Source organism: Podarcis vaucheri (genome assembly GCF_965113315.1).
Source record: "Podarcis vaucheri genome assembly, chromosome: 7".
Taxonomy (NCBI): Eukaryota; Metazoa; Chordata; class Lepidosauria; order Squamata; family Lacertidae; genus Podarcis; species Podarcis vaucheri.
Genome location: NC_138765.1, coordinates 54,104,312 through 54,124,326, shown reverse-complemented (window position 1 = coordinate 54,124,326; position 20,015 = coordinate 54,104,312). Strand labels below are relative to the sequence as shown.

The window sequence follows — 20,015 nt, the reverse complement described above, 5'->3', positions numbered from 1 at the left end:
CTAAACGCAGGAAGTGGTGTGTGTCATGCGTTTCACACATTTGTGGTTTGTGGTGGCTGCTGGTGTCCCAATCTAGGCCACCAACTCTTTTTAGGACATGCTTTGCCAAGCTGGCACCCTCCTGATAGTTTGGACTACAACTCCTGCCAGCCCAAGCCAGCACAGTTCTGTTAGCTGAGCCTAATGGCAGTTGTAGTCCAAAGCATCTGAAAAGTGTCAGGTCAGGGAAGGCTGCTTGGAGACACTGTACACACAGCCACGGCAAGCAAGAGGAAGAAGCACAGAGGGCATGGTGGGGTGGAGAGAGAAAGGCAAGAAATGGAGGGTGGGGCAGACAGTGCCTTGCAATGGTGGAGGAGCTTTCTTCTAAATATGTCATACTTTCCAAAGAAGCCAGTGCGCTTGTAGGAAACTGGGATCCTGTCCTTCAGGTCAATGCTCAGCTCTTCCTCAGCTGCCCGCAGCTTCTCCTCAAACTTGTCAATGTTTGCTACTTGCATTCTGTACATCAGAGCAAGCCTCTGGAGACACACAAAAGCAACGTTAACAACGCCGAGGCCAGATTCAGGACATTGATCAACTGGGAATTGCACAGGTGGAAAAAAACTGCTCAGGGCCACAGCCTGTCATGTGTGAGTAGGTGGGGGAATTCCAAGGGGGATGAAAAGTGGCTGCTGGGCAAGGAATTAAAAGCTACGTGACCTCTTAAGCTTGCCAAAATCTCAGGTTGGCTTAAGCACAGACAAAGGTGCACTTTGCTACGAGTCAGAGGAGAGGCTTAAGTAATCAACAGGCAACCTATTCTTACCAATATTAGCTGCCTTCTCTCTCAACCTGGAAAACTCACAAGGCCATGCAAGTTTCACTGTTTGTGGCAACTGCTATTGTTATGGGTACCAGTAATCAGTACAGAATTATTTTATTGTATTATAATAAGTTATTTTAGATCTAATGGAAGGGCCACCCACTGCAGCCTCACATGGGGCAGGTGCTAAGTTAGTCAGGACTCACAAGAGGATTTTTCCTGTGGCTGTACAGACATTCTGGAGGAAGGTTTGGAATGCTCTCTTTTAAACCTCCTCCATCAGGAGAAGGCAGTTTTTCTCGTGCAAGCCTAATAATAATAATAATAATAATAATAATAATACCACCCCACCTATCTGGCTGGGCAGCTTCCAACAAAAGATTAAAAATACATTAAAACATCAGTCATTAAAAACTTCCCTAAACAGGGCTGCATATTAAAGTTGGATGTTTTCATTATCTGTCATGCTATTTGTGTCTTTTGGTTTTGAACTGCATTTATTACTGGATATTTATTTATTGTTAGCCACTTTGAGAGTACTCTGGTCAGAAGAAATCATAGAATCGTAGAGCTGGAAGGGACCCCGAGGGCCATCTAGTCCATCCCTCTTCAGTGCAGGAATCAAAACCCAGTATTCCCAGGCAGTGTCCCATCCAAGTACTAACCAGGCCTGACCCTGCTTAGCTTCTGGGATCAGCCAAGATCAAGCATGTTCAGGATAGTATGCAAATTGTTCCAGAAAAAGCAAAAAACTGCTCACAAAATACTAATACTGTTTTATAAACATGTGGAGTTTCCCGAGAAACAGTTTATGAAAGTCATCAGGATGACTTATGCTTAAACTTTGCATTTAAAACCAAGACAATGAAATTCACTGTAATAGTTTCATTTAGATTCTACATGGGCAACTTCAGCTGCTTTCCCTTAAAGGTCTCCACTAAAGTCAGTGAGAGATTTCTCTGTTCCTCAAATCATTTAATGCAGGGATGGGCAGAAGGTGTTTCAGGATCTACTGGGTGAACTCTGGGTGACCTTAAGCTAATCAGCAAATATTTCTTATTCCATTAAAAAAAAATAAATAGCAAAACCAAAAAGCTTAGCTCTCAACAAAAATGAAGCTGCTGAAACAAAGCACACATTGGAAAACCATAATTTGATTTGTGTGTGAAACTCCTGCAAGTTCAATTCTAGTACAAATAACAAGTTCTGGGGCTAGGCAGGTGCTCAGAGGTACCATGGTCTGAATTCTAAGTGTGCATCATCCTTCCACCCAAAGCTCATTTGGGGGACCTCAAGGTTCTAGTAACAAAACAAGAGTAGATCCTGCAAGTCTGAAGTCTTCCCACCCTTAACTTGAATTACCTAAAAATTCAGCATAGATATTATGTTATCTTCCTTGTCTGAACAAGGAGATGAACAGATAAATGAAAACAATCAGAAAAGTATTCTTAATGTTGATATCCATATAGGAAAACTTCACAGAAGTTTGACAGCTTTCTGCTTATGAGGAGAAAAAGCAGATTAGGGAAAAACAAGATTATTTTTCAAAGAACCACCTCTGAGTCGACCAAGACAACAGGCCAATTTAGCGGCTGGTGAAGAACTATGGAAGCATTTGGAGGTTCACACAACTGTTTGGCAGGCACAACACCAAGAGAAATCTGTGAAACTTTAATGTGTGCGGAATTTCTACTACCATTCCTGAAGCCTACATTCCCATATCAATCAAAGTTGGCCAAATGGAAAAATCTTTGCTTAACCTACTTTGCAATACTTTAAGGACTGATCTTGCTGAAAAAACACTCACAGGCCGTCCAAACACAACTGCCCCTGGATGTAAGTAGATTTCCACAATGTCGCTCTCCGGCACCACTTGAACTCGCTGCACTTCCCCTTTCGCCAGCATCTCATTTACAAAGTCGTTCCAGGATATGTTGCCTCCACTGGTGCTCAAGGAGTTTAGCAGGCTCATGATGATGGCAATGAGAAAGAGGGTCCTCAAGCGCTCCCGGTACATCTGGTCCTCCCTCTCCCGCCGTCTCTTTTCCTCTTGAGAGAGGAAACATAAGAACACATCAAGATTAGCATTACGAGCTGAAGAGCAGATTGATTATGCCCCAAGCCACAGACCCCCACACAGTCTGTTTTTTGTTCCACATTTCATTTTCCTAGGAAAGCTAAGCTGGGCTAGGAGAGGCAGCATCTGGTTTGCAGTGTGCTATCACATTACAGCCCCTTTTTCCAGGGATTGAATGAGGAGAGACCAAGAGCAAGGTCACACAGCAAAGCTGCATGTAAAATGCCTGCTTCAAACTAGGCCAACAGCTCAGGAGCAGAGCATGTTTACGGAGCTGCCTACCTGGAGTTCCAACATTAACACACATAGGGAAAGGGGAAGTTTGCATTCGATTAGCCAGCAAATATTTGCTCTACCCAGCTCCAGCTTTCCACATTTAGCCTGTTTCAGCAGATCCCTCTCATGAGCCAGCCCAGACAGCGTGTACAAATCAGCTCACATTCTGCAGGAGGAACCATTTTTTTCTCAGAAAGGGTCCTAAATACTCAACCAGATAATGCTAGGCTAGACATGGGCAAGATGCCTTCTGTCACACCACTACCACAAATACAGAATGAATGATGCAACCAATTGAACAATTTGCAAAACCCGTTTGAATCATGCGGAGAAAGCTCTTCAGCCTTCACCCGGTCCTACTGCTCTGCATAACTTGCACTTGGTTCAAACGGATGTGGGATCTGAATTGGGCTCCTACCCTTTGAAATGAATGGAGGCAAACTGCACAGTAGCAGCACTCAAAAGCTTGCAACTTCTGCCAACACTAGAAAGTATGGTCCATCTCTCCAGCATTCTAAGCCCCTTCTAAGGCAGGATTCTCCAACCTAGTGCCTTCCAGAGACTTTGGACTCCCACATTCCATCCGCCTCAGCCAGGACAACTGTATTCCTAGAGCAGGGATAGGGAACTTATCTCCCTACACCCAACACAGGCCACGTTTGACCCATTTGTGCATAGCACTGTGCATGGAAGGCTCAGTGATCTGCCGCCTGCTGGTGCTTGTAAAGTGCTGCACACAAGGCTTTGCAGGTGCAAACTTCTCCGGGCCTGGCCTTGTCTTTGCCTGCCAACATATATGATGTCAGGTGTAGGGAAAGTGTCTGTGGCTTCCCCAATATGGCCTTGTGGGCCAAATGGAGAAGACCTGGCAGGCCTGAATATGCCCACACGTAAAAGTTTTTCCATTGCTGTCCTAGAGCTAGGGGCATTCCTAAAATTGTAGAAAACCATCTTGGTGGCTGCATCTGCAGGTCACTGGCCTGATCCTACAGGCTCTTCTTATTTTGGATTCTAAGTCTCATTTTATCCTGCCTTGCTCTTTGATCCAACCTGAATGGCCTAACTGCTGCCCATCTCTGCCAATGGCGCATCATCCATCGGAGCCATTAAGGAAGCCTCCCAAATAAATCATGGCTGTTTTGTTGGAAAATCTATCTGCTGTAGCCAAGATTAGATTTATGTTAACAAAGGCATTTATCAGCAAGCACCACCAGTTAAAGCAGATGCAAAAAGAAAAAGAAAAACCCCACTGTACAGAGATCCAGCCTCATCCACAATTCCAAGCTGGAGCTGCCTGATCAGACATCCAGCACCATATTTCACTCATGGCTTGCTCTGTCCTGACTATCCAATGACCCCCCCACCCTTAGAGGAAAGTAGTGTTTCTCAGATAAAGCCATCATTCACCAAACACCAGTATCTTAGTAACTATGCCCTGCCCACACCTCTTTTGTCTTCTCCTACCATCTCACAGTCCTTTGTTATATCAGAAAGGCCCAGCTACAGCAGAATGAGAAAATCTATCACAGGAGTTGCAAGCAAGTGCCCAATAAATAATTTTTAAAAAGCAACATTGTAAAAAATAAAAATAAAGCCCAACAACCCACAGAAACTTAACTCGGGGGAAGGATTCCCACAACATACAGAGTATGGGGTGAGATTACTTTCTGGGTTCCAGGTGTATACTAAGGATGCATTAAACAACTTATCAAAGAAGAAAAGGGAAAGGGAAAAGGAAAAGGGATTCTATTGATCACAGGTATGGACAACTTTAATACCTGCTTTTCTGAACTTCTGCATATGCACACAAAAATCCACCCACATTTGGCCAAGAGGAAATCTACCGGGTACTTAGCACCCAAGTTTACTAGTTTTTTTTCCAGAAAACCAAAATGACATCTAAGAGCTTCCAGGATCCAAAGACATATTTTGTCTGATGAGGTGTTCTGCGAATCATGAAAGCTTGCACCAACTTTAACCTACCAAGTCAAGTCCATAAAAAGCATCAACACACTAATGTCATTTATCTTGATTACCACAAATGATACCCTACATATAAAGCTCTAAGTTCATTAACCTCCCCATAGGCTTAGGAGACAACTGGAAAGCTATTGCAGTAGTATTTTCTGGCTTGAGAGCCCCCAGCACTGTCAGGCATGGGGTTCAGAGCTCTACAATTTTTAGGACCCATACCAGCAAAGCGTCTTGGTCTAATCAACTTCTTTTTGCAAGCAATGACCTCTTTTCACTGACAGAGGAAATCCTAATAAAGAACTGCTCTCTCCTAGGTTTCAGAGGCAATCCAAACAGATGTGCCCTCTGCGTTCTTTGATCAAAGTTGTAAAAGGCTTTCCCCCATCACTTGGGCCTCTCTCATAAGGTGGAGGTAGAACTCAGAGGCTGCTGTGGGAAAATTCAGAGAGATGCCGGCTGACCATAGAATGGCTCTTGTCTACAAGTACACCAGAAAACGGCAGGAGGAACAGATGAAGAGATCTGCCTGCACTGCTCTGCATTTTGCCCCCCTCTGCCATCCATCCTTGCCAGTTGCTCAGAGCCTCTGCCACCCAGCTCTGCCAGGCTACCAGCAAAGGGACCCCACTTTTAGCAAAATAGCACACACATTCACCTCCCAACACTGCAGAGTGGTCACACTAATCATTCCATAAATAAGTCATATACTAGCTGGAAGAGACACTTCTTGTCAGCAGCTGTGGGACCCATTCCAGCCTCAGAAAGCCTTCATGAAGAAATGATTTGCCATTAACCCCAAACCTGAACTCCATGATTAAAAGCTTGCAGGGGCTGCAGTGACAGGCCACAGGACTCTTTGTAAATAATTACTGCTGGGATGATCTTTCCCCCAAAGACACAGAGGAGGATTCCACCTCGCAAAGTCAACTTATCCATCCATTACAAGCGGGGAAAGGCTGTAGCGCTCAGTAGGTCATGGTGTACACAAGTCAAGTCAAAAAAACCCACACCTCTTGGCCAAGATGACTGCTGCATATTATTTTGTGCAGCCTTTCAGGCACTGGAAAGGACATACTCATAACATAACACACTCATAGTAGGAGCTCCTGGAAAGACCTTGCAACAAATGTAAGACTCTCCATAGTAAATAGCTCAATCTATAGTATAAGGATGGTGTCTTTTCTCCTCAGAGGCTGGGAGAGGGGTCATGATGAAAACAGGCCCTGCTCTGAAGTAACTGCTGACTGGTGTGAACTGGGACAGCATTGTGACAGCCAGCACATTACAGCATCTAGATATATCCTTGCTAACCTGACACTGCCTGTTCCGTCTGAATCCTGCAGTTTGGCTTACTGGATGCAACACTAGCCCTAGATTTTGCAGATTCAGATTCATGTTCCACTACTGCCCTGGCCTCTCTCCCTCCTCCTTTCTCTCCCATACACACACTGTCTCAGTTACCTATCTGTAAAATGGGAATGGCAACAACCGCCTCAGAGGGCTTTTGTTTTAGCAAGTACAGCAAGAACTGTAAAGGTCTAAGCACTTTTTAATACACAATGCATACAGTGAAGTGGCATGGTAAGGGGCAGAAACTAAAAACTAAGATCTGACATGGCAGATCATTAGCCTCGAATACAGAGTATGGGTTTACTGGAGAAGAAATTAGCTTGAAACCACCTGGGTCCAGTGGCAACAAGCTGCTTGTTTATCCCTGTTCTGGACCACAAGAGACACTCATCTACTGTTGCACTTTGCACACAGAGCAGAAGGAAGGGCTAGTGTTCAAAGCAAAGGAACAATGGGAGGAGATGCTTCCTCTTGCCTTTTTACCAGCACTGCAGGCTCACATGAAAGAGCAGGAAGCATCTCATTTCCAGCACCTTTATCCAAGAGAGCAGCACTAGGAGTTTGCAGCCACAAGGCAGCCAAAGTGCAAGTCTGCTCCCTGCCCAGAAGCCCTTCTGGTCTCTCAGCACGGGGATACGCACACATGCACACTTGTTCTATGGAGGATATGTCTTTCCCTTTTTTAAAATGCAGAGTCAAATTACATCAAGGAGGAAAAAAGAGGAGGGGCAGAATACAGCCACCACTGCGGCTGTTTAGCTTCATCTATGAAATCTGCTGAAAGCTCCAAGGGAGGGATGTTAAACTTGGGGGCACTGTCAGGTCAGCTCAGCCTCAAAATGCAGGTTGTGTGAAGGGGGGTGGAGGGCAAGCTATTCTGAAGCTAAGCATCTGTGGGAGGCCCTTGTGATCTTTTTATAGCTCAGAAGAGGAAATTTTAAAGGAGCTCTCCGCAATATTTTCAGAGAGATGGGGGTGGCGGGACAGAACTATCACTGCAAGAGGTACATGCATACTCCTGCTGGCCCCCAAATCCTGACACAGACTCTGCTCAAATGCCTTGCCAATCTTCAGAATGCTTTCCCCTGACAAGTGCCAATGCCCTCTCCCTAGAAGGGAGACAAAGGTTAAATACTCAGGTGCACATGGCTAGATCTAGGGATGCAGCAGAATCAGGTGGTGGAGTGGACTGCAATGCTCAACTTGTTTAGGTGTTATTCTCGTTGTGTGATTAACACTCAAAATGAGAGCCTATGGGTATTTGGCAGGCTTCCTCTTTGCAGATATGCAGTGGGGTCAGCGAATGGGCCCCTGCTGTGTCCTTGTACAATGTGAATCATGGGGAGCAACAAAACCTGAATAGGGCTGCTATATTTCCCACAGATAGGGGATATGGTTTTTGAAAACCCACACATGTAAAAGTTCTATGCAAAACAGAAGACTTGGGCTACAATCCTAACCCTACTTAACTATGAGTAAGCCCTGTTGAATTCAATAAGTCTTACTTCTGAGTAGACATAGCTAGATTACACTGCAATACATCAATAATCCCATCCTTTTGCCTGCAGTGTTGGCCTTTATTGACATAATATTTTTAATGTAAAGGAGCATTCAAAAATGGAAGAACCCCTCTGCACTTTAAAGTGGTGCAGTCCACTTCACCACCTCATTGTGCCACATATAATATCACCAGAGCCAATATTCTTCATCCTCATAACAGTTTCCCTGAAATTTCAAAGGTTTTAAAATGTCCTAGTAAAATGATGGGTGCATCCCCATGGAGGCGAGTCTGACATATTCATTATACAGTTTTTGGAAAATACTCTTTACCCTGACTTGACCCCTGAGATGTATATTTTTAGGAAGCTGTTTTAAATTGTTTTAATTTACTTTTTTTAATTGTTCCAACCCTGCTTGGATCCTTCGGGTAAAGGCATGTAAATAATAAGCAGCTGATAAACACAAACATGCATGTACCCCTTAGAAAAATAATTTAGCAAGACTATCCCTTCCCATCTGCATATTTCAATATCATTTTCTAATTAAAATAAAAAACTTTCTTTTTCAATGAACACTGTATTCCCCTCTCCTCTAACACAGCCAACATCTGCTAAATGTTAAAATATATTAACTGCCTCCCTGCCAGCAGCATGGCTCTCTCCACCCTGATGAAGGCTTCCCCTTCTTCATTATATTTGCATGGTTACTTGATACCCAAAGCAGGAGCGATGCTAAAACCACTGAAGCAGCAAGCTGAAAGTCACTCCAAAAATGTTACATCTGTGCAAAAGCAAATTGGTTGAGAATATTGCCTGTGTAGACTCTGAAAAACTTAACTGGATCAATAACACATGCCTCAGTAGAAGAGTTTCTGCTCCAAAATAAGGCATCCATTTAATATTGGCTTCTAAACAGCTTTAATACCTGAAATACATAAAGCTGTATATATTCAAAAGAACTGCAACCAAGTTCTGGAGGCTGAGATGGGAGTGTGGACACAGTCTTAAAGTCTTTGCAAGTCTCCCTGTGCTCCCCTTTTAAATCTCCAGTTTCACAGGGGGAGGGGAAAGACTCACAAAGCCTCCTGAGGAATTTTGACAGCTGGGCTAATACGCCCACTTGGCATTCATGTGAGAGCATAATGATGTCCTGTGATTGACAAATGTGTATCCTGCCCCCCCCCCCCGTCAGATCACCTGACAAATTTGGTCTATAAGACCAACGCTGATAAGGGCCCAGTCCATGGAGCCAAAAAGGTGTTCCACCTCTGCTGTAGTCACTTCTGACTGGAAGCTTCAGAGCAAAACTGCTATTTGTACTTACCCTCATCTTCTTCTGGAGATTTCCCTTTGGATCCTTCACCACCACTGCCATTGCGATGAGAACCAGAGGTAGAAAAATAGTCAGTGCCACCTGTCAACAGATTTACAGTCAGAGTTCTGAGCATCTCAGCTTGTAATAAACAAGGTTTAAATTTCTCAAACTTTCCTATACAATTTATTTGTAAAGTCTGTTGAGTTAGATCCCAAAGTGATTTGTTAATTGTCAACTCTGCTAAGAGCCCAGCTTCACAGAACTTCTCCCTGCTTTACCTGGAAGCATACATTCCTTCAGACAGGCTGAAGCACAAGGAGTGATGGGAAGAAGGGTGTCTCCATGAGGCTCTTTCTCTCCCTCAGCTGTCTCCAACTCACCATTATTAAAACTATCATGTAATTCTGTGATTTCTGCCAGTTTGGCTATTTTCCTCTTTCCCTCCCATCCCCTCTTCCTTTCATGTTGTGTCTTTCAGATTATCAGTTTTCAGACAGACTGTCCTGTTTTTTATTGATCTTATATAGAGCTGGTTTAGAAGCTTTTTCAGCTAAAGTGTGGGGTGAAATACCTCTAATAAATAATCAAGGCTTCTGTGGACATAGCACAATAAATCTTTCATGGGTGGGATTGAACTTGTGACATGCAACAGCTAGGGGGGGAAAGAGAAAAAGAAAGTAATGACAGGATACAGCAACCAAGGGAAAGTTTACATCTTGTAGGCCAGTTCTCCTCAAAACATAAACCAGCAGCATGGACAAGAAAGTGATATCTAAGGAACTAATAAAATTTGTTGATGGCTGATCACAGGGCAACAACCAAAAATTGGAAAACTGCTGAACTGTTGACATTGAATACTTGGCACATTAAGCTGTGGCAAAGAGCCATGGCAGAAAAACTGATTTACCAACTTAAATTAGCTAAGGCAAAGCTCAAAATATTTGATTTTTATATAGCGTGGCATGATTTTATCTCCTATACAAATTCAGCAACATTTATCCTAAGCCTTTCCTCAGATTATTGAAAAGTATAAACTGTAATATTATGATGAAGCATACAAAAAGCTCCAAGTTGCAAACAGATCTTACATTTATGTTCACCTACATATAAAGAGGGGAAATGTGTTATATACATTGCCTTCCTTCCAGTAGCACCTTAAAGACCAACTAAGTTAGTTCTTGGTATGAGCTTTCGTGTGCATGCACACTTCTTCAGATACACTGAAAGAGAAGTTGCCAGATCCTTCTATATAGTGAGAAGGTGGGGAGGGGTATTACTCAGAAGGGTGGTGGGAATTACCACCCTTCCGAGTAATACCCCTCCCCACCTTCTCACTATATAGAAGGATCTGGCAACTTCTCTTTCAGTGTATCTGAAGAAGTGTGCATGCACACGAAAGCTCATACCAAGAACTAACTTAAAGGTAAAGGTAAAGGTACCCCTGCCCGAACGGGCCAGTCTTGACAGACTCTGGGGTTTGTGCGCCCATCTCACATCTATTGGCCGGGGGCCAACGCTGTCCGGAGACACTTCCGGGTCACGTGGCCAGCGTGACAACGCTGCTCTGGCTCGCCAGAGCCGCACACGGAACGCCGTTTACCTTCCCGCTGGTAAGCGGTACCTATTTATCTACTTGCCCCCGGGGGTGCTTTCGAACTGCTAGGTTGGCAGGCGCTGGGACCGAGCAGCGGGAGCGCACCCCGCCGCGGGGATTCGAACCGCCGACCTTTCGATCGGCAAGCCCTAGGCGCTGAGGCTTTAGCCCACAGCGCCACCCGCGTCCCCTAGAACTAACTTAGTTGGTCTTTAAGGTGCTACTGGAAGGAATTTTTTATTTTGACTATGGCAGACCAACACGGCTACCTATCTGTAACTGATACATTGCCTTGTTAGCAATTTCAAAATGTTTGTTTTTTATTTTGGATTTTTTTTTAAAAAAAAAGGGAATATCAGGAAAGCCTGGTGGGGGGAACAACGGCTGAGCCTAGCCTGAGGCACAACTCTTTGGGGTGAGTCTGGTCATACCTGGGTGGGACCCAAGAAAAGCCCACCCCTTAGCTGCCTAGTGTGATTTCCCATGTAACCCTCACACTTTGGAAAAAGCGATTCATTTGTCCAGTGTATTCAGAGCTCAACATTTGCATTTCAATGGCTTCAGACTTGGCTTCTGTTTGTGCACCCAGCTTTGAGTAATTGAGGAAGCGATACACTTAAGACTGCAAGAAAATTGGGGGTGGGGAAGAAATAGAACAATGGCCAACATTTTGGTCACTGCCATGGCAGGAATAAGTTCCAGTAAAGGCACTATTGTTGTCAAGCTTTCCTTACTCACCCAGAAATTTCCAGAGTCGGAAGGGGATAAACTGGCTTTTTGCTACCGACCGAAAAAGTCTTCCAGGTGTGGGGGAAAGCACTTGAGACAGAAGGCTCTGAGGAGGAAACAGAACAGTCCAAGGGTTACAGGGAATCATGGATAGATACCAGGGAATGAAGTCATGGGTGGGGTCAGGGGCTTTCTAGGGTGGAGTTTGATGGACTTTTTGACAGGCCAGGAGGCCACACTAGGAGTGATTAGCACAAAAGCATGGTTTATCAATTCCTCCTCCTGAGAATATCTGTGTATATATTAGAATGCCCAATACCAGACTAAATGCAAAATAGCTACCTTACAATCCTGTATAGGAATAATTAATTACATTTACAAGAGATGTTGTAAGAATCAGTGGCAAAATGCATGTGAATTTGCTCTGTCCTCTCAAGCCTAGTTCGTAGACATGGTGGCAAGCCAGAGTGAGGGGCCTATCACTTATGGCTGCAGGCAAGGAGTTGCATAGTTGAATGTACCTCCAGAAGGTGGATGGTGAGCACAATAGGGCTTTTTCCATTGTGAGACCTGCAAACTATTGATTGCCACCAACTCTGCTGTCTTTTTGGAGTCAAGGATTTTTTGAATCTTTTTAATTGCTCATGCCCTTAGAGATATTATGTTTCATATACATTATTATTATTATTATTATTATTATTATTATTATTATTATTATTATTATTATTATTATTATTTGATTGCTCCTGACACTCTTGCTTCATGCTATATGATTGCATTTTTTAAATGGTTAAACTTTGATTCTGGAGGAGATTAATTTCTGAACAGTCAGAGACAAGAGCTCTAAACAAAGATGCAAGAAGCCAATCCCTCAATCTACAAAACTGGCACGTCAGGGAAAAGCTTACGTAAGAATGATTCCCCCTGATACGCCAATTTTCTGGGTGCAGAGACTTTTTTGGTATTATTATTTATTTTGTGCATGAACATGCACTGCCTTAGGTTCCATGACGGAAGGTAGGTGGGATATAAATGTAAATGAATAAAGCCTTATCATTTCCTATCCCATCCTTCCCCCACACCCAGCGTTTTATCCTCTCAATAACCCTGTGAAGTAGGTTAGGGCTAGGCTGCAAGAGAGTGAATGGCCTAACGTCACCCATTGCAACTCAGGGCTGATAGACCATTGGAACCCAAGTCCGAAAGGAACACACTCCTTTATATCACGCTGATTCCCCCGCTTTCTCGGTACTGTACAACCCACATCCTACTTTTTACCAAGGCAGGGGTTACAATCCTATACGCGCTGACTTGGGAATCAGTCCCACTGAGCTTGATAAGGCTTTCTCTTGGACAGATGTGCAAAGGATTGCACTCTCATTTGCTGGTTGTGCAGCTGCAGAAAGTTCTGTGAAAACTGGGGGTGATTAATAGAAAAAACCCTCATGACTGTCACCACCAGGAGATGGCAGGTTTAGCGGGTTCAGGCCGGGGGGGGGCTTTCCTCCCGGGTGATGAGGCAGTTTTAAGAGACCTCGGTGCCTCACCGCCTCAGCCTTACCTGAAGGCCGTCGCCACCGCTCTCTGTGCAGATCCTGGGCCAGCCGCTCTGCAGAGCCCGGAGCTCGGCCGCCGGGAAAGCCCGCGGCGCCAGTCGTAGAGCGCGGCGGCAGCTCCTCCGGAGCAGCAACAGCAAGGAGACCGCCCCGGTCATGGTCCAGGCACCGAGCTGTTCAGCTCCCCAGTGCGGACGGTGAGATCCAGGCGGGGGCCTGGCGAGAAAGCCGAGCGGAGGCTGGAAAGGAGGCGGCTTCCGCCATCTTAAAAGCTGGCAGCCGCTCAGCGTAGCCCGCTCTCAAGATGGCCGCGCCTGGCTGTTCTCACCTAATGGGAAATTCGGCTGGAGGGAAACGCGGGGCCCAGACTTCGCCCACGCTCGGCCCAGAAATATGCCCTCTTTTAAGTGCGGCCGCCTCCCCTCAGACACACTTTTCAAAACTTGCATTTCTTCTTTTTGACCCGGGGGGGGGGGAGAGAGAGGAGCTAGGGAGATATCTGGACATCGCTGTTTCGCTCGTCATTATTACTGTTTTTTAAGACTTAACATTAAATTCCAGTCATCTGAGGATGGGAATAAAACTGAAGGGACAAAATCGTACATTATTTCTGCAAGCTGTTCCCCTACTGCATCTTTGCCAGTTTAGGACTCTGTAACGCTTTCAGCTCAATAAGCATGAAGTTGTTTTTCAGCTATATTTGTGAAAGGAAGGTGGTTTCAGCTGCCTATTTGTGGAACTAGGATAGCAGCAGCATTTCCCCAGCGACTTGAACTTGACACCGCACTGATTAAATATACACAAACCGATTAAGCTGCTGTACTTGGATTTAAATAGATTTCTGACTACACACTATATCCTTCTATATCACCGCCTTTTAGAAATTTGCTGCTGCACACATTACAGATAGCTATGTGAAGGCAAGTAACTACTCCATCAGCCAGGCACTGCTTTCTAATCCTGAAACTAGGCTGAAAGCTAGCTTTCTAGAGGCCATGGTTTGTACATTCAGATCAAAAATGTGTGGCCAAGCAGAGAACCAGATTTCAAAACCTTGCTTTATTTTCTTGGACACAATAACTGCTATTCACAAGCTTTGGTTTAATGATGCATCATATTTACTTTGTCATCATACTGTAATTACATTGACATGCATGTATAGTTTTATGCACACACTGTCAGAAGTTTAAAAGTGCACAACAGATAATGGATCATAAAGTATGAAGAAAATGAAAAATTATAATAGTTTTAGAAAAACAAACAACACTAAGAGAGTACATTGGTGGTTTTTTAAATACAGGAAGTGGGAAGGTTCAGCATCACAGAACACATATATTAATTCTGGTTCCCACACTGGGCGTAGTATGTTTTAAATTTGCATGTAGGGCACATGTGGGCTATTAAAAGGGTGTTAGCTTCATTCAGAGGCTCCTATTGAACCTGCACACAAAACACACACACACACACACACACACACCTTCGATCCCTCCATGGCCCCCAAAACAAATGAGGAAAAAGCAAGGGATTAAATTTGCAATTTTTTTATTTAAAAAAAAAGCTGGGTAAGCAGGAGACATTTCTTAAGAGTTGAGCGACAGAACAAGGCTGTTGATAGAGTTATAAGATCACTGATGTCACCTTCAAGTTAATGGTATGCTTCCGTGTACAAATTAAAAACCATTAAATTTGCTTGAAGAACAGGTCTGCAGTGCTGTGAGGCTTTCACAATTTCACTGGCAGAAAGCTGGCAGACTCTTCTTCCCTAAACAAGTTATTTTCTGTAGGGATAACATAGCAACAATCACTCCCAAACAACAATAGTGTTGCAAAACTCTCACTTCTCCCACTGAAGTATCTCAGTGACCATATTTGTCACAGACACACCCAGGATGTTAACTGGCTTCCTCTGGGATGTGTCTGGGTAAACTTTCAAATCAAACTAGGAGTCTGATACTAAATAGCCTTTTTGTATCATATTAGAAGTCAGTGTTACTGGTCTAACACTGACCAACAGCTTCATTAATAGACATGAAATTCAAGTGGCTACAATTAAACTCTGGTGGCCAGACAAAATCTGCATCCCTGCATTGGGATGTGATTTGCTGAAATGTGAGACATTAAATATGGGAGCACAATAAAACCATTAAGTTGGGGAACAGAATGGATGTGCATTGGGTGGGGACAAGGGGAGGTGAGTGTTGCCTCACATGTTAAGAGTTATGGAAAATATAGTGTATTTTGCATTCACACTTTTTTTTTCATAAGTAAATTTTACTGGTTTTGCTGGAGGTTATTTTCAAGTGAGCATCCTTAATATTACAGGATTATTTTAGTTTCCATGTTATGCTTTAGTTATAACTGGTATGACAGAAGTGCCTTTTCATTGACTAATGCTAGGGGTCCAACAATGGGGGTGGATGGCAAGTTACTTGACTGGAGGTGAGTTGAAAAATATGACTCTTCTGCCTCCACCACAAATATCTAGTACTAGAAGGTATGAAGTTCAACAGACAAATACTTTTTTGCATACACAACACATCTATCTAGAGAAACAGGAATTTTTTTTTAATAATAATTTTGTTAGTCAACAAGTGGTCTAAACCACTGAGCCTCTTGGGCTTGCCGATTGGAAGGTCGGCGGTTTGAACCCCCACAATGGGGTGAGCTCCCGTTGCTCGGTCCCAGCTCCTGCCAACCCAGCAGTTCAAAAGCACGTCAAAGTGCAAGTAGATAAATAGGTATCGCTCTGGCGGGAAGGTAAACGGCATTTCCGTGCACTGCTCTGGTTTCGCCAGAAGCGGCTTAGTCATGCTGGCCACATGACCCGGAAAAACTGTCTGCGGACAAATGTTGGCTCCCTTGGCCAGTAAAACAAGATGAACACCACAACCCCAGAGTCATTTGCTATTGGACTTTATTGTCAGGGGCCCTTTACCTTTACCTTTTATGAACTGCGGTATTCACAATCACAACACTTTTTGTGTGTGGTGCTTAAATCAAGTTTTGGATGTCCAGGTAGCCCCAAATAACATTGAGCATTGGCATATGTGAAGCATTCTAAAGCAATTGAGATAAAACCCTAAGCAAAACAGGGCACAGTTATCCCAGGTTCCTCATAATGCCTTCTACCTTGTCCTGACTTAGTACTCATGAGATGTTAGAGGCCTATCTGTTTTGGCTCCAAAAAAAAGTTTAATAGCAACGGTTCCAAATTAATATAGCTGGAGATGTACTACATGGATTACATAATTGCAAGCATTAGCATCCACTATTTGAACATGTGAAATGCAACCTTGAAAAAAGGTGACTTAATTCAATGCCATTTGAATAGTAATAAGGTTTCTTTTGGGAACATATCCAGTATTCAGATAACACAGATATAGCCTGATCCAGGCTGGCATTACCGGGATATTCTCCAGCTATGACATCATTGGAAGATATTGGTGGGGAAAGGGCACTGTTTTGAAATGATTTTACTGCTGCTGGACGGAGTTGGTCATGAGAATAATTTAACTGCAACAGTTGTGTGAACCATTTCACAGGTGAAGCTATAAATATAAGCCATATTGTAAATATAAGAGAATACAGATTGATTATTAAAGTTAAATTCTAAAGACTTGTCTTCTTATGGGGCCACTTTAATCTACTTATATTTTATGACAGAGGCACTATGGACAGTTAATGGGCTTCAAATCTGAAGCAGATCATTAAGAGTGAGGCAGATGCCAGTTTCTACAGCTGTCCCTAATTATGCTTTTTTTTCCTTTGTAAAAGGTACACATTGTATAGGATGAGACGCAACCAGGCAAAAAGGAAGCTACCGTTTGACAATAAATGTAACCCTTACTCATGCCAGTGCCTGAACTTCATGTTTAATTCCATGGCACTGCCACTCATGCAATGTAAGGGTCTCAGAGATTATAGACAGCAGACAAGTCAAAATAAGCACTTGTAAGTCTGCTGCACCCAAACCAACCAAGGTACATAATTTGGTGGCATAAGAATAGCGATTGAAATAGGAGACCATCACACGATCAATGCCTCCTGCTTAGAAAATAGACACCAAGATGCTTACCTAGCCACAGGAGCCTGTTTGCCTCTATCAATAACACAGTCAACTACATTGTGCTTTAGTTGTGCAACTAGAGCTACAAGTGAGGAAGGTTGCAATCTTATACAATTACCTGTGAGCAAGTTCCATTGAACTCAACAGATCTTACTACTGAGGAGACCTGTATATTAATACAGTGTAACAGATGGACAATTAAAAGCAGAAGGGGGAACCCACTTCCCCACAGAATCCTATTCACGAATTCTCAGCCAGGTTCACTATCAATATACACTAGTTAGTAAATAAACTAAAGTCAGTTTGGCAGAACTTAATTCCCATACATTAATACTCCTCTGTGCTCTGGTCCATGGGGTCACAAAGAGTCAGACACGACTAAACAACAATGAGTCACACAGTGAATGAATCTGTGACATCAGAGTACAGTGGTGCCCCGCAAGACGAATGCCTCGCAAGACGGAAAACTCGCTAGACGAAAGAGTTTTCCGTTTTGGAGGTGCTTCGCAAAACGAATTTCCTATGGGCTTGCTTCGCAAGACGACAATGTCTTGCGAGTTCCTGCTGGTTTTTTTCCCTCCCCCCTTTTTCTAAGCCGCTAAGCCGCTTATCAGCTGATCTGATCAGCAGATAAGCCGCTAAAAGCCGCTAATAGCGCTAATCCGCTAATCCGTCAATGGGCTTGCTTTGCAAGACAAAAAAACCGCTAGACGAAGAGAATCACAGAACGGATTCTTTTCGTCTTGCGAGGTACCACTGTAAAGTGACTTATTTAAATAACAAGATGACTTCCAGTTAAATTTTTAATAAAAGCCGTTTGTGCTGACAGCAACTAAAGATGATTTAACAGAAAACTATTTTTTAAAGTTTACAATATTTATTTGGCAATAAGTCCAAACTAAACCAACATGGACACAGGTGGCACTGTGGTCTAAACCACTGAGCCTAGGGCTTGCTGATCAGGTGGTCGGTGGTTCAAATCCCTGCGACGGGTGAGCTCCCATTGTTTGGTCCAAGCTCCTGCCCACCTAGCAGTTTGAAAGCATGTAAAAGTGCAAGTAGATAAATAGGTACTGCGCGGGTGGGAAGGTAAACCGCGTTTCCGTGCGCTGCTCTGCTTCGCTGTCTGCGAACAAATGCTGGCTCCCTCGGCCTATAAAGCAAGATGAGCACCGCAACCCCAGAGTTGTCTGTGACTGGACCTAACAGTCAGGGGTACCTTTACCTTTACCCTTACCTTTAAACCAACATAATTTATTTCCAAGTAAAAATGGATAGGTTTGGGCTGCATGTCATCTGTTGTAAAGGTGTTAGATAGTCTGCCTCTAAAGAATGCCAGGTCTACTCTGTTTTCTCTCATGTTTTAGAAATATCTCACATTGCTATAAAGAAGGCAAAGTTTTAAGCAGAAAGCTGCTTTATCTTAGGACATCAGTTCATTGTGAGAAAAAAAATAATCCATATCCAGGCACTTCTCTTGTTCATTCCCTCTCCCATATGCAGCTACCTACTTTTAAAACCGAGTTGGTAACAAAATTCACACTACAATGTTAAATTAGCACAATAAAGCTAGGAAGATTGTAGTATCATTTATTATTTCTGCTAGGAATGTTTAGCATCTTAAATACATGTAAGCTTTACATAAAATTATCAGACTACTGCATTTCACAACCATTTGGCCTCACTGTTTACATTTTGTATTATCTACTGATAATCTATGTAGATTGGTTAACTGGAGGTAGCACTTAATGCATGGGATGAAGTGGGGTTAGGGTTGCAAGTAAGGCTCATTGAATTAAATAGTACTTCTAAGTGGGGTGTTAGGGGAGGGGTAGTACTTTTGCAGGGGGACATCTCTTGTTTCCTCTGGGGTAGTTTGTCAACCTTGCACTCGGCTGACACCTATGGCTCCTAGAAACTGTCAGCATAAAACAGCGGCCACACCCCAGGAAATGGCTTAATAGAAAATATAAATACTTTATTGTCACTGTACCACATGTTTACAGTGAGATTACATGAGCCCCCCCCCCCAACTCTCAGTCCTTGTTACATTCTGGCTACCTAAACTATGTGTGGGTAGCCAATGAGTCTCAAACCCTCAGTCTTTCAGGATATATTTGGGATAATAAAAGGCTAAAGATTAAACCTACACAATTCCGGAGTAGAGTCCCAAAAACAGTTGGATGGCTCCTTGTACACTTCTGGCAACTCATGCAGCCAAACTAGTACCAAACGTATTGCTCTGCTTTCCTTTGGACCATATCGGCGAGGCTGAAATGGGGGTTTTGTCTTCTGGGCAGCCCAGGACCTCTCTACACACTGCCCAGGCTTGCATCCTGAATAAGTCACTTTGGTGCTGCTAACACAGTGGGTTGATTTCACACCCGGAGGCACACTCCATTGTCTCTTGAGACAGACAGATACCAACAACTTCTGAGTAGACTTAGCTAACCAGATTGTAAGTCTGCATAGTTTTCACCACAATAAATCTGTTTATCTTAAAGATGCCTCAAGACTCTTTTATATAGTAATGAATTCCACATGCACTCATCCTTGAACAAGAAAGATCCACCCTCGTGAGGATTTAATTTTAACTTATAGGAACCTTTAAATTCTTCCACAGAGTATAAAATCAAGAACTGCTAGATGGCCTTCTTTAATAAAAGGTCTCTGCTGCCTCATGGGAGGCTTAAAGTTTCACTCTATTTATTGCAAGATCTCTGACCCAGAAGAAACATTAATGCTTCTTCAGAAGAAGTATTACTGCCAAATAT

The 20,015-nt window shown here is 43.5% G+C and overlaps 1 protein-coding gene across 1 annotated transcript in view; it reads right to left on the bottom strand.

The window, feature by feature from the left end:
- Positions 1 to 13,458, bottom strand: part of SPG7 (SPG7 matrix AAA peptidase subunit, paraplegin) — a 33,422-nt gene extending 19,964 nt beyond the window's left edge. Inside the window, exons 1-5 of the mRNA XM_082233442.1 lie at positions 13,181 to 13,458; positions 11,629 to 11,725; positions 9,306 to 9,395; positions 2,613 to 2,854; positions 382 to 521 (exon numbers count right to left, since the gene is read on the bottom strand). Of these exons, the coding sequence (XP_082089568.1) occupies positions 382 to 521; positions 2,613 to 2,854; positions 9,306 to 9,395; positions 11,629 to 11,725; positions 13,181 to 13,333 (722 nt within the window). The 5' untranslated portion in view covers positions 13,334 to 13,458. The remainder of the gene's footprint in view (positions 1 to 381; positions 522 to 2,612; positions 2,855 to 9,305; positions 9,396 to 11,628; positions 11,726 to 13,180) is intronic.
- Between the last annotated feature and the right edge of the window lie 6,557 nt (positions 13,459 to 20,015).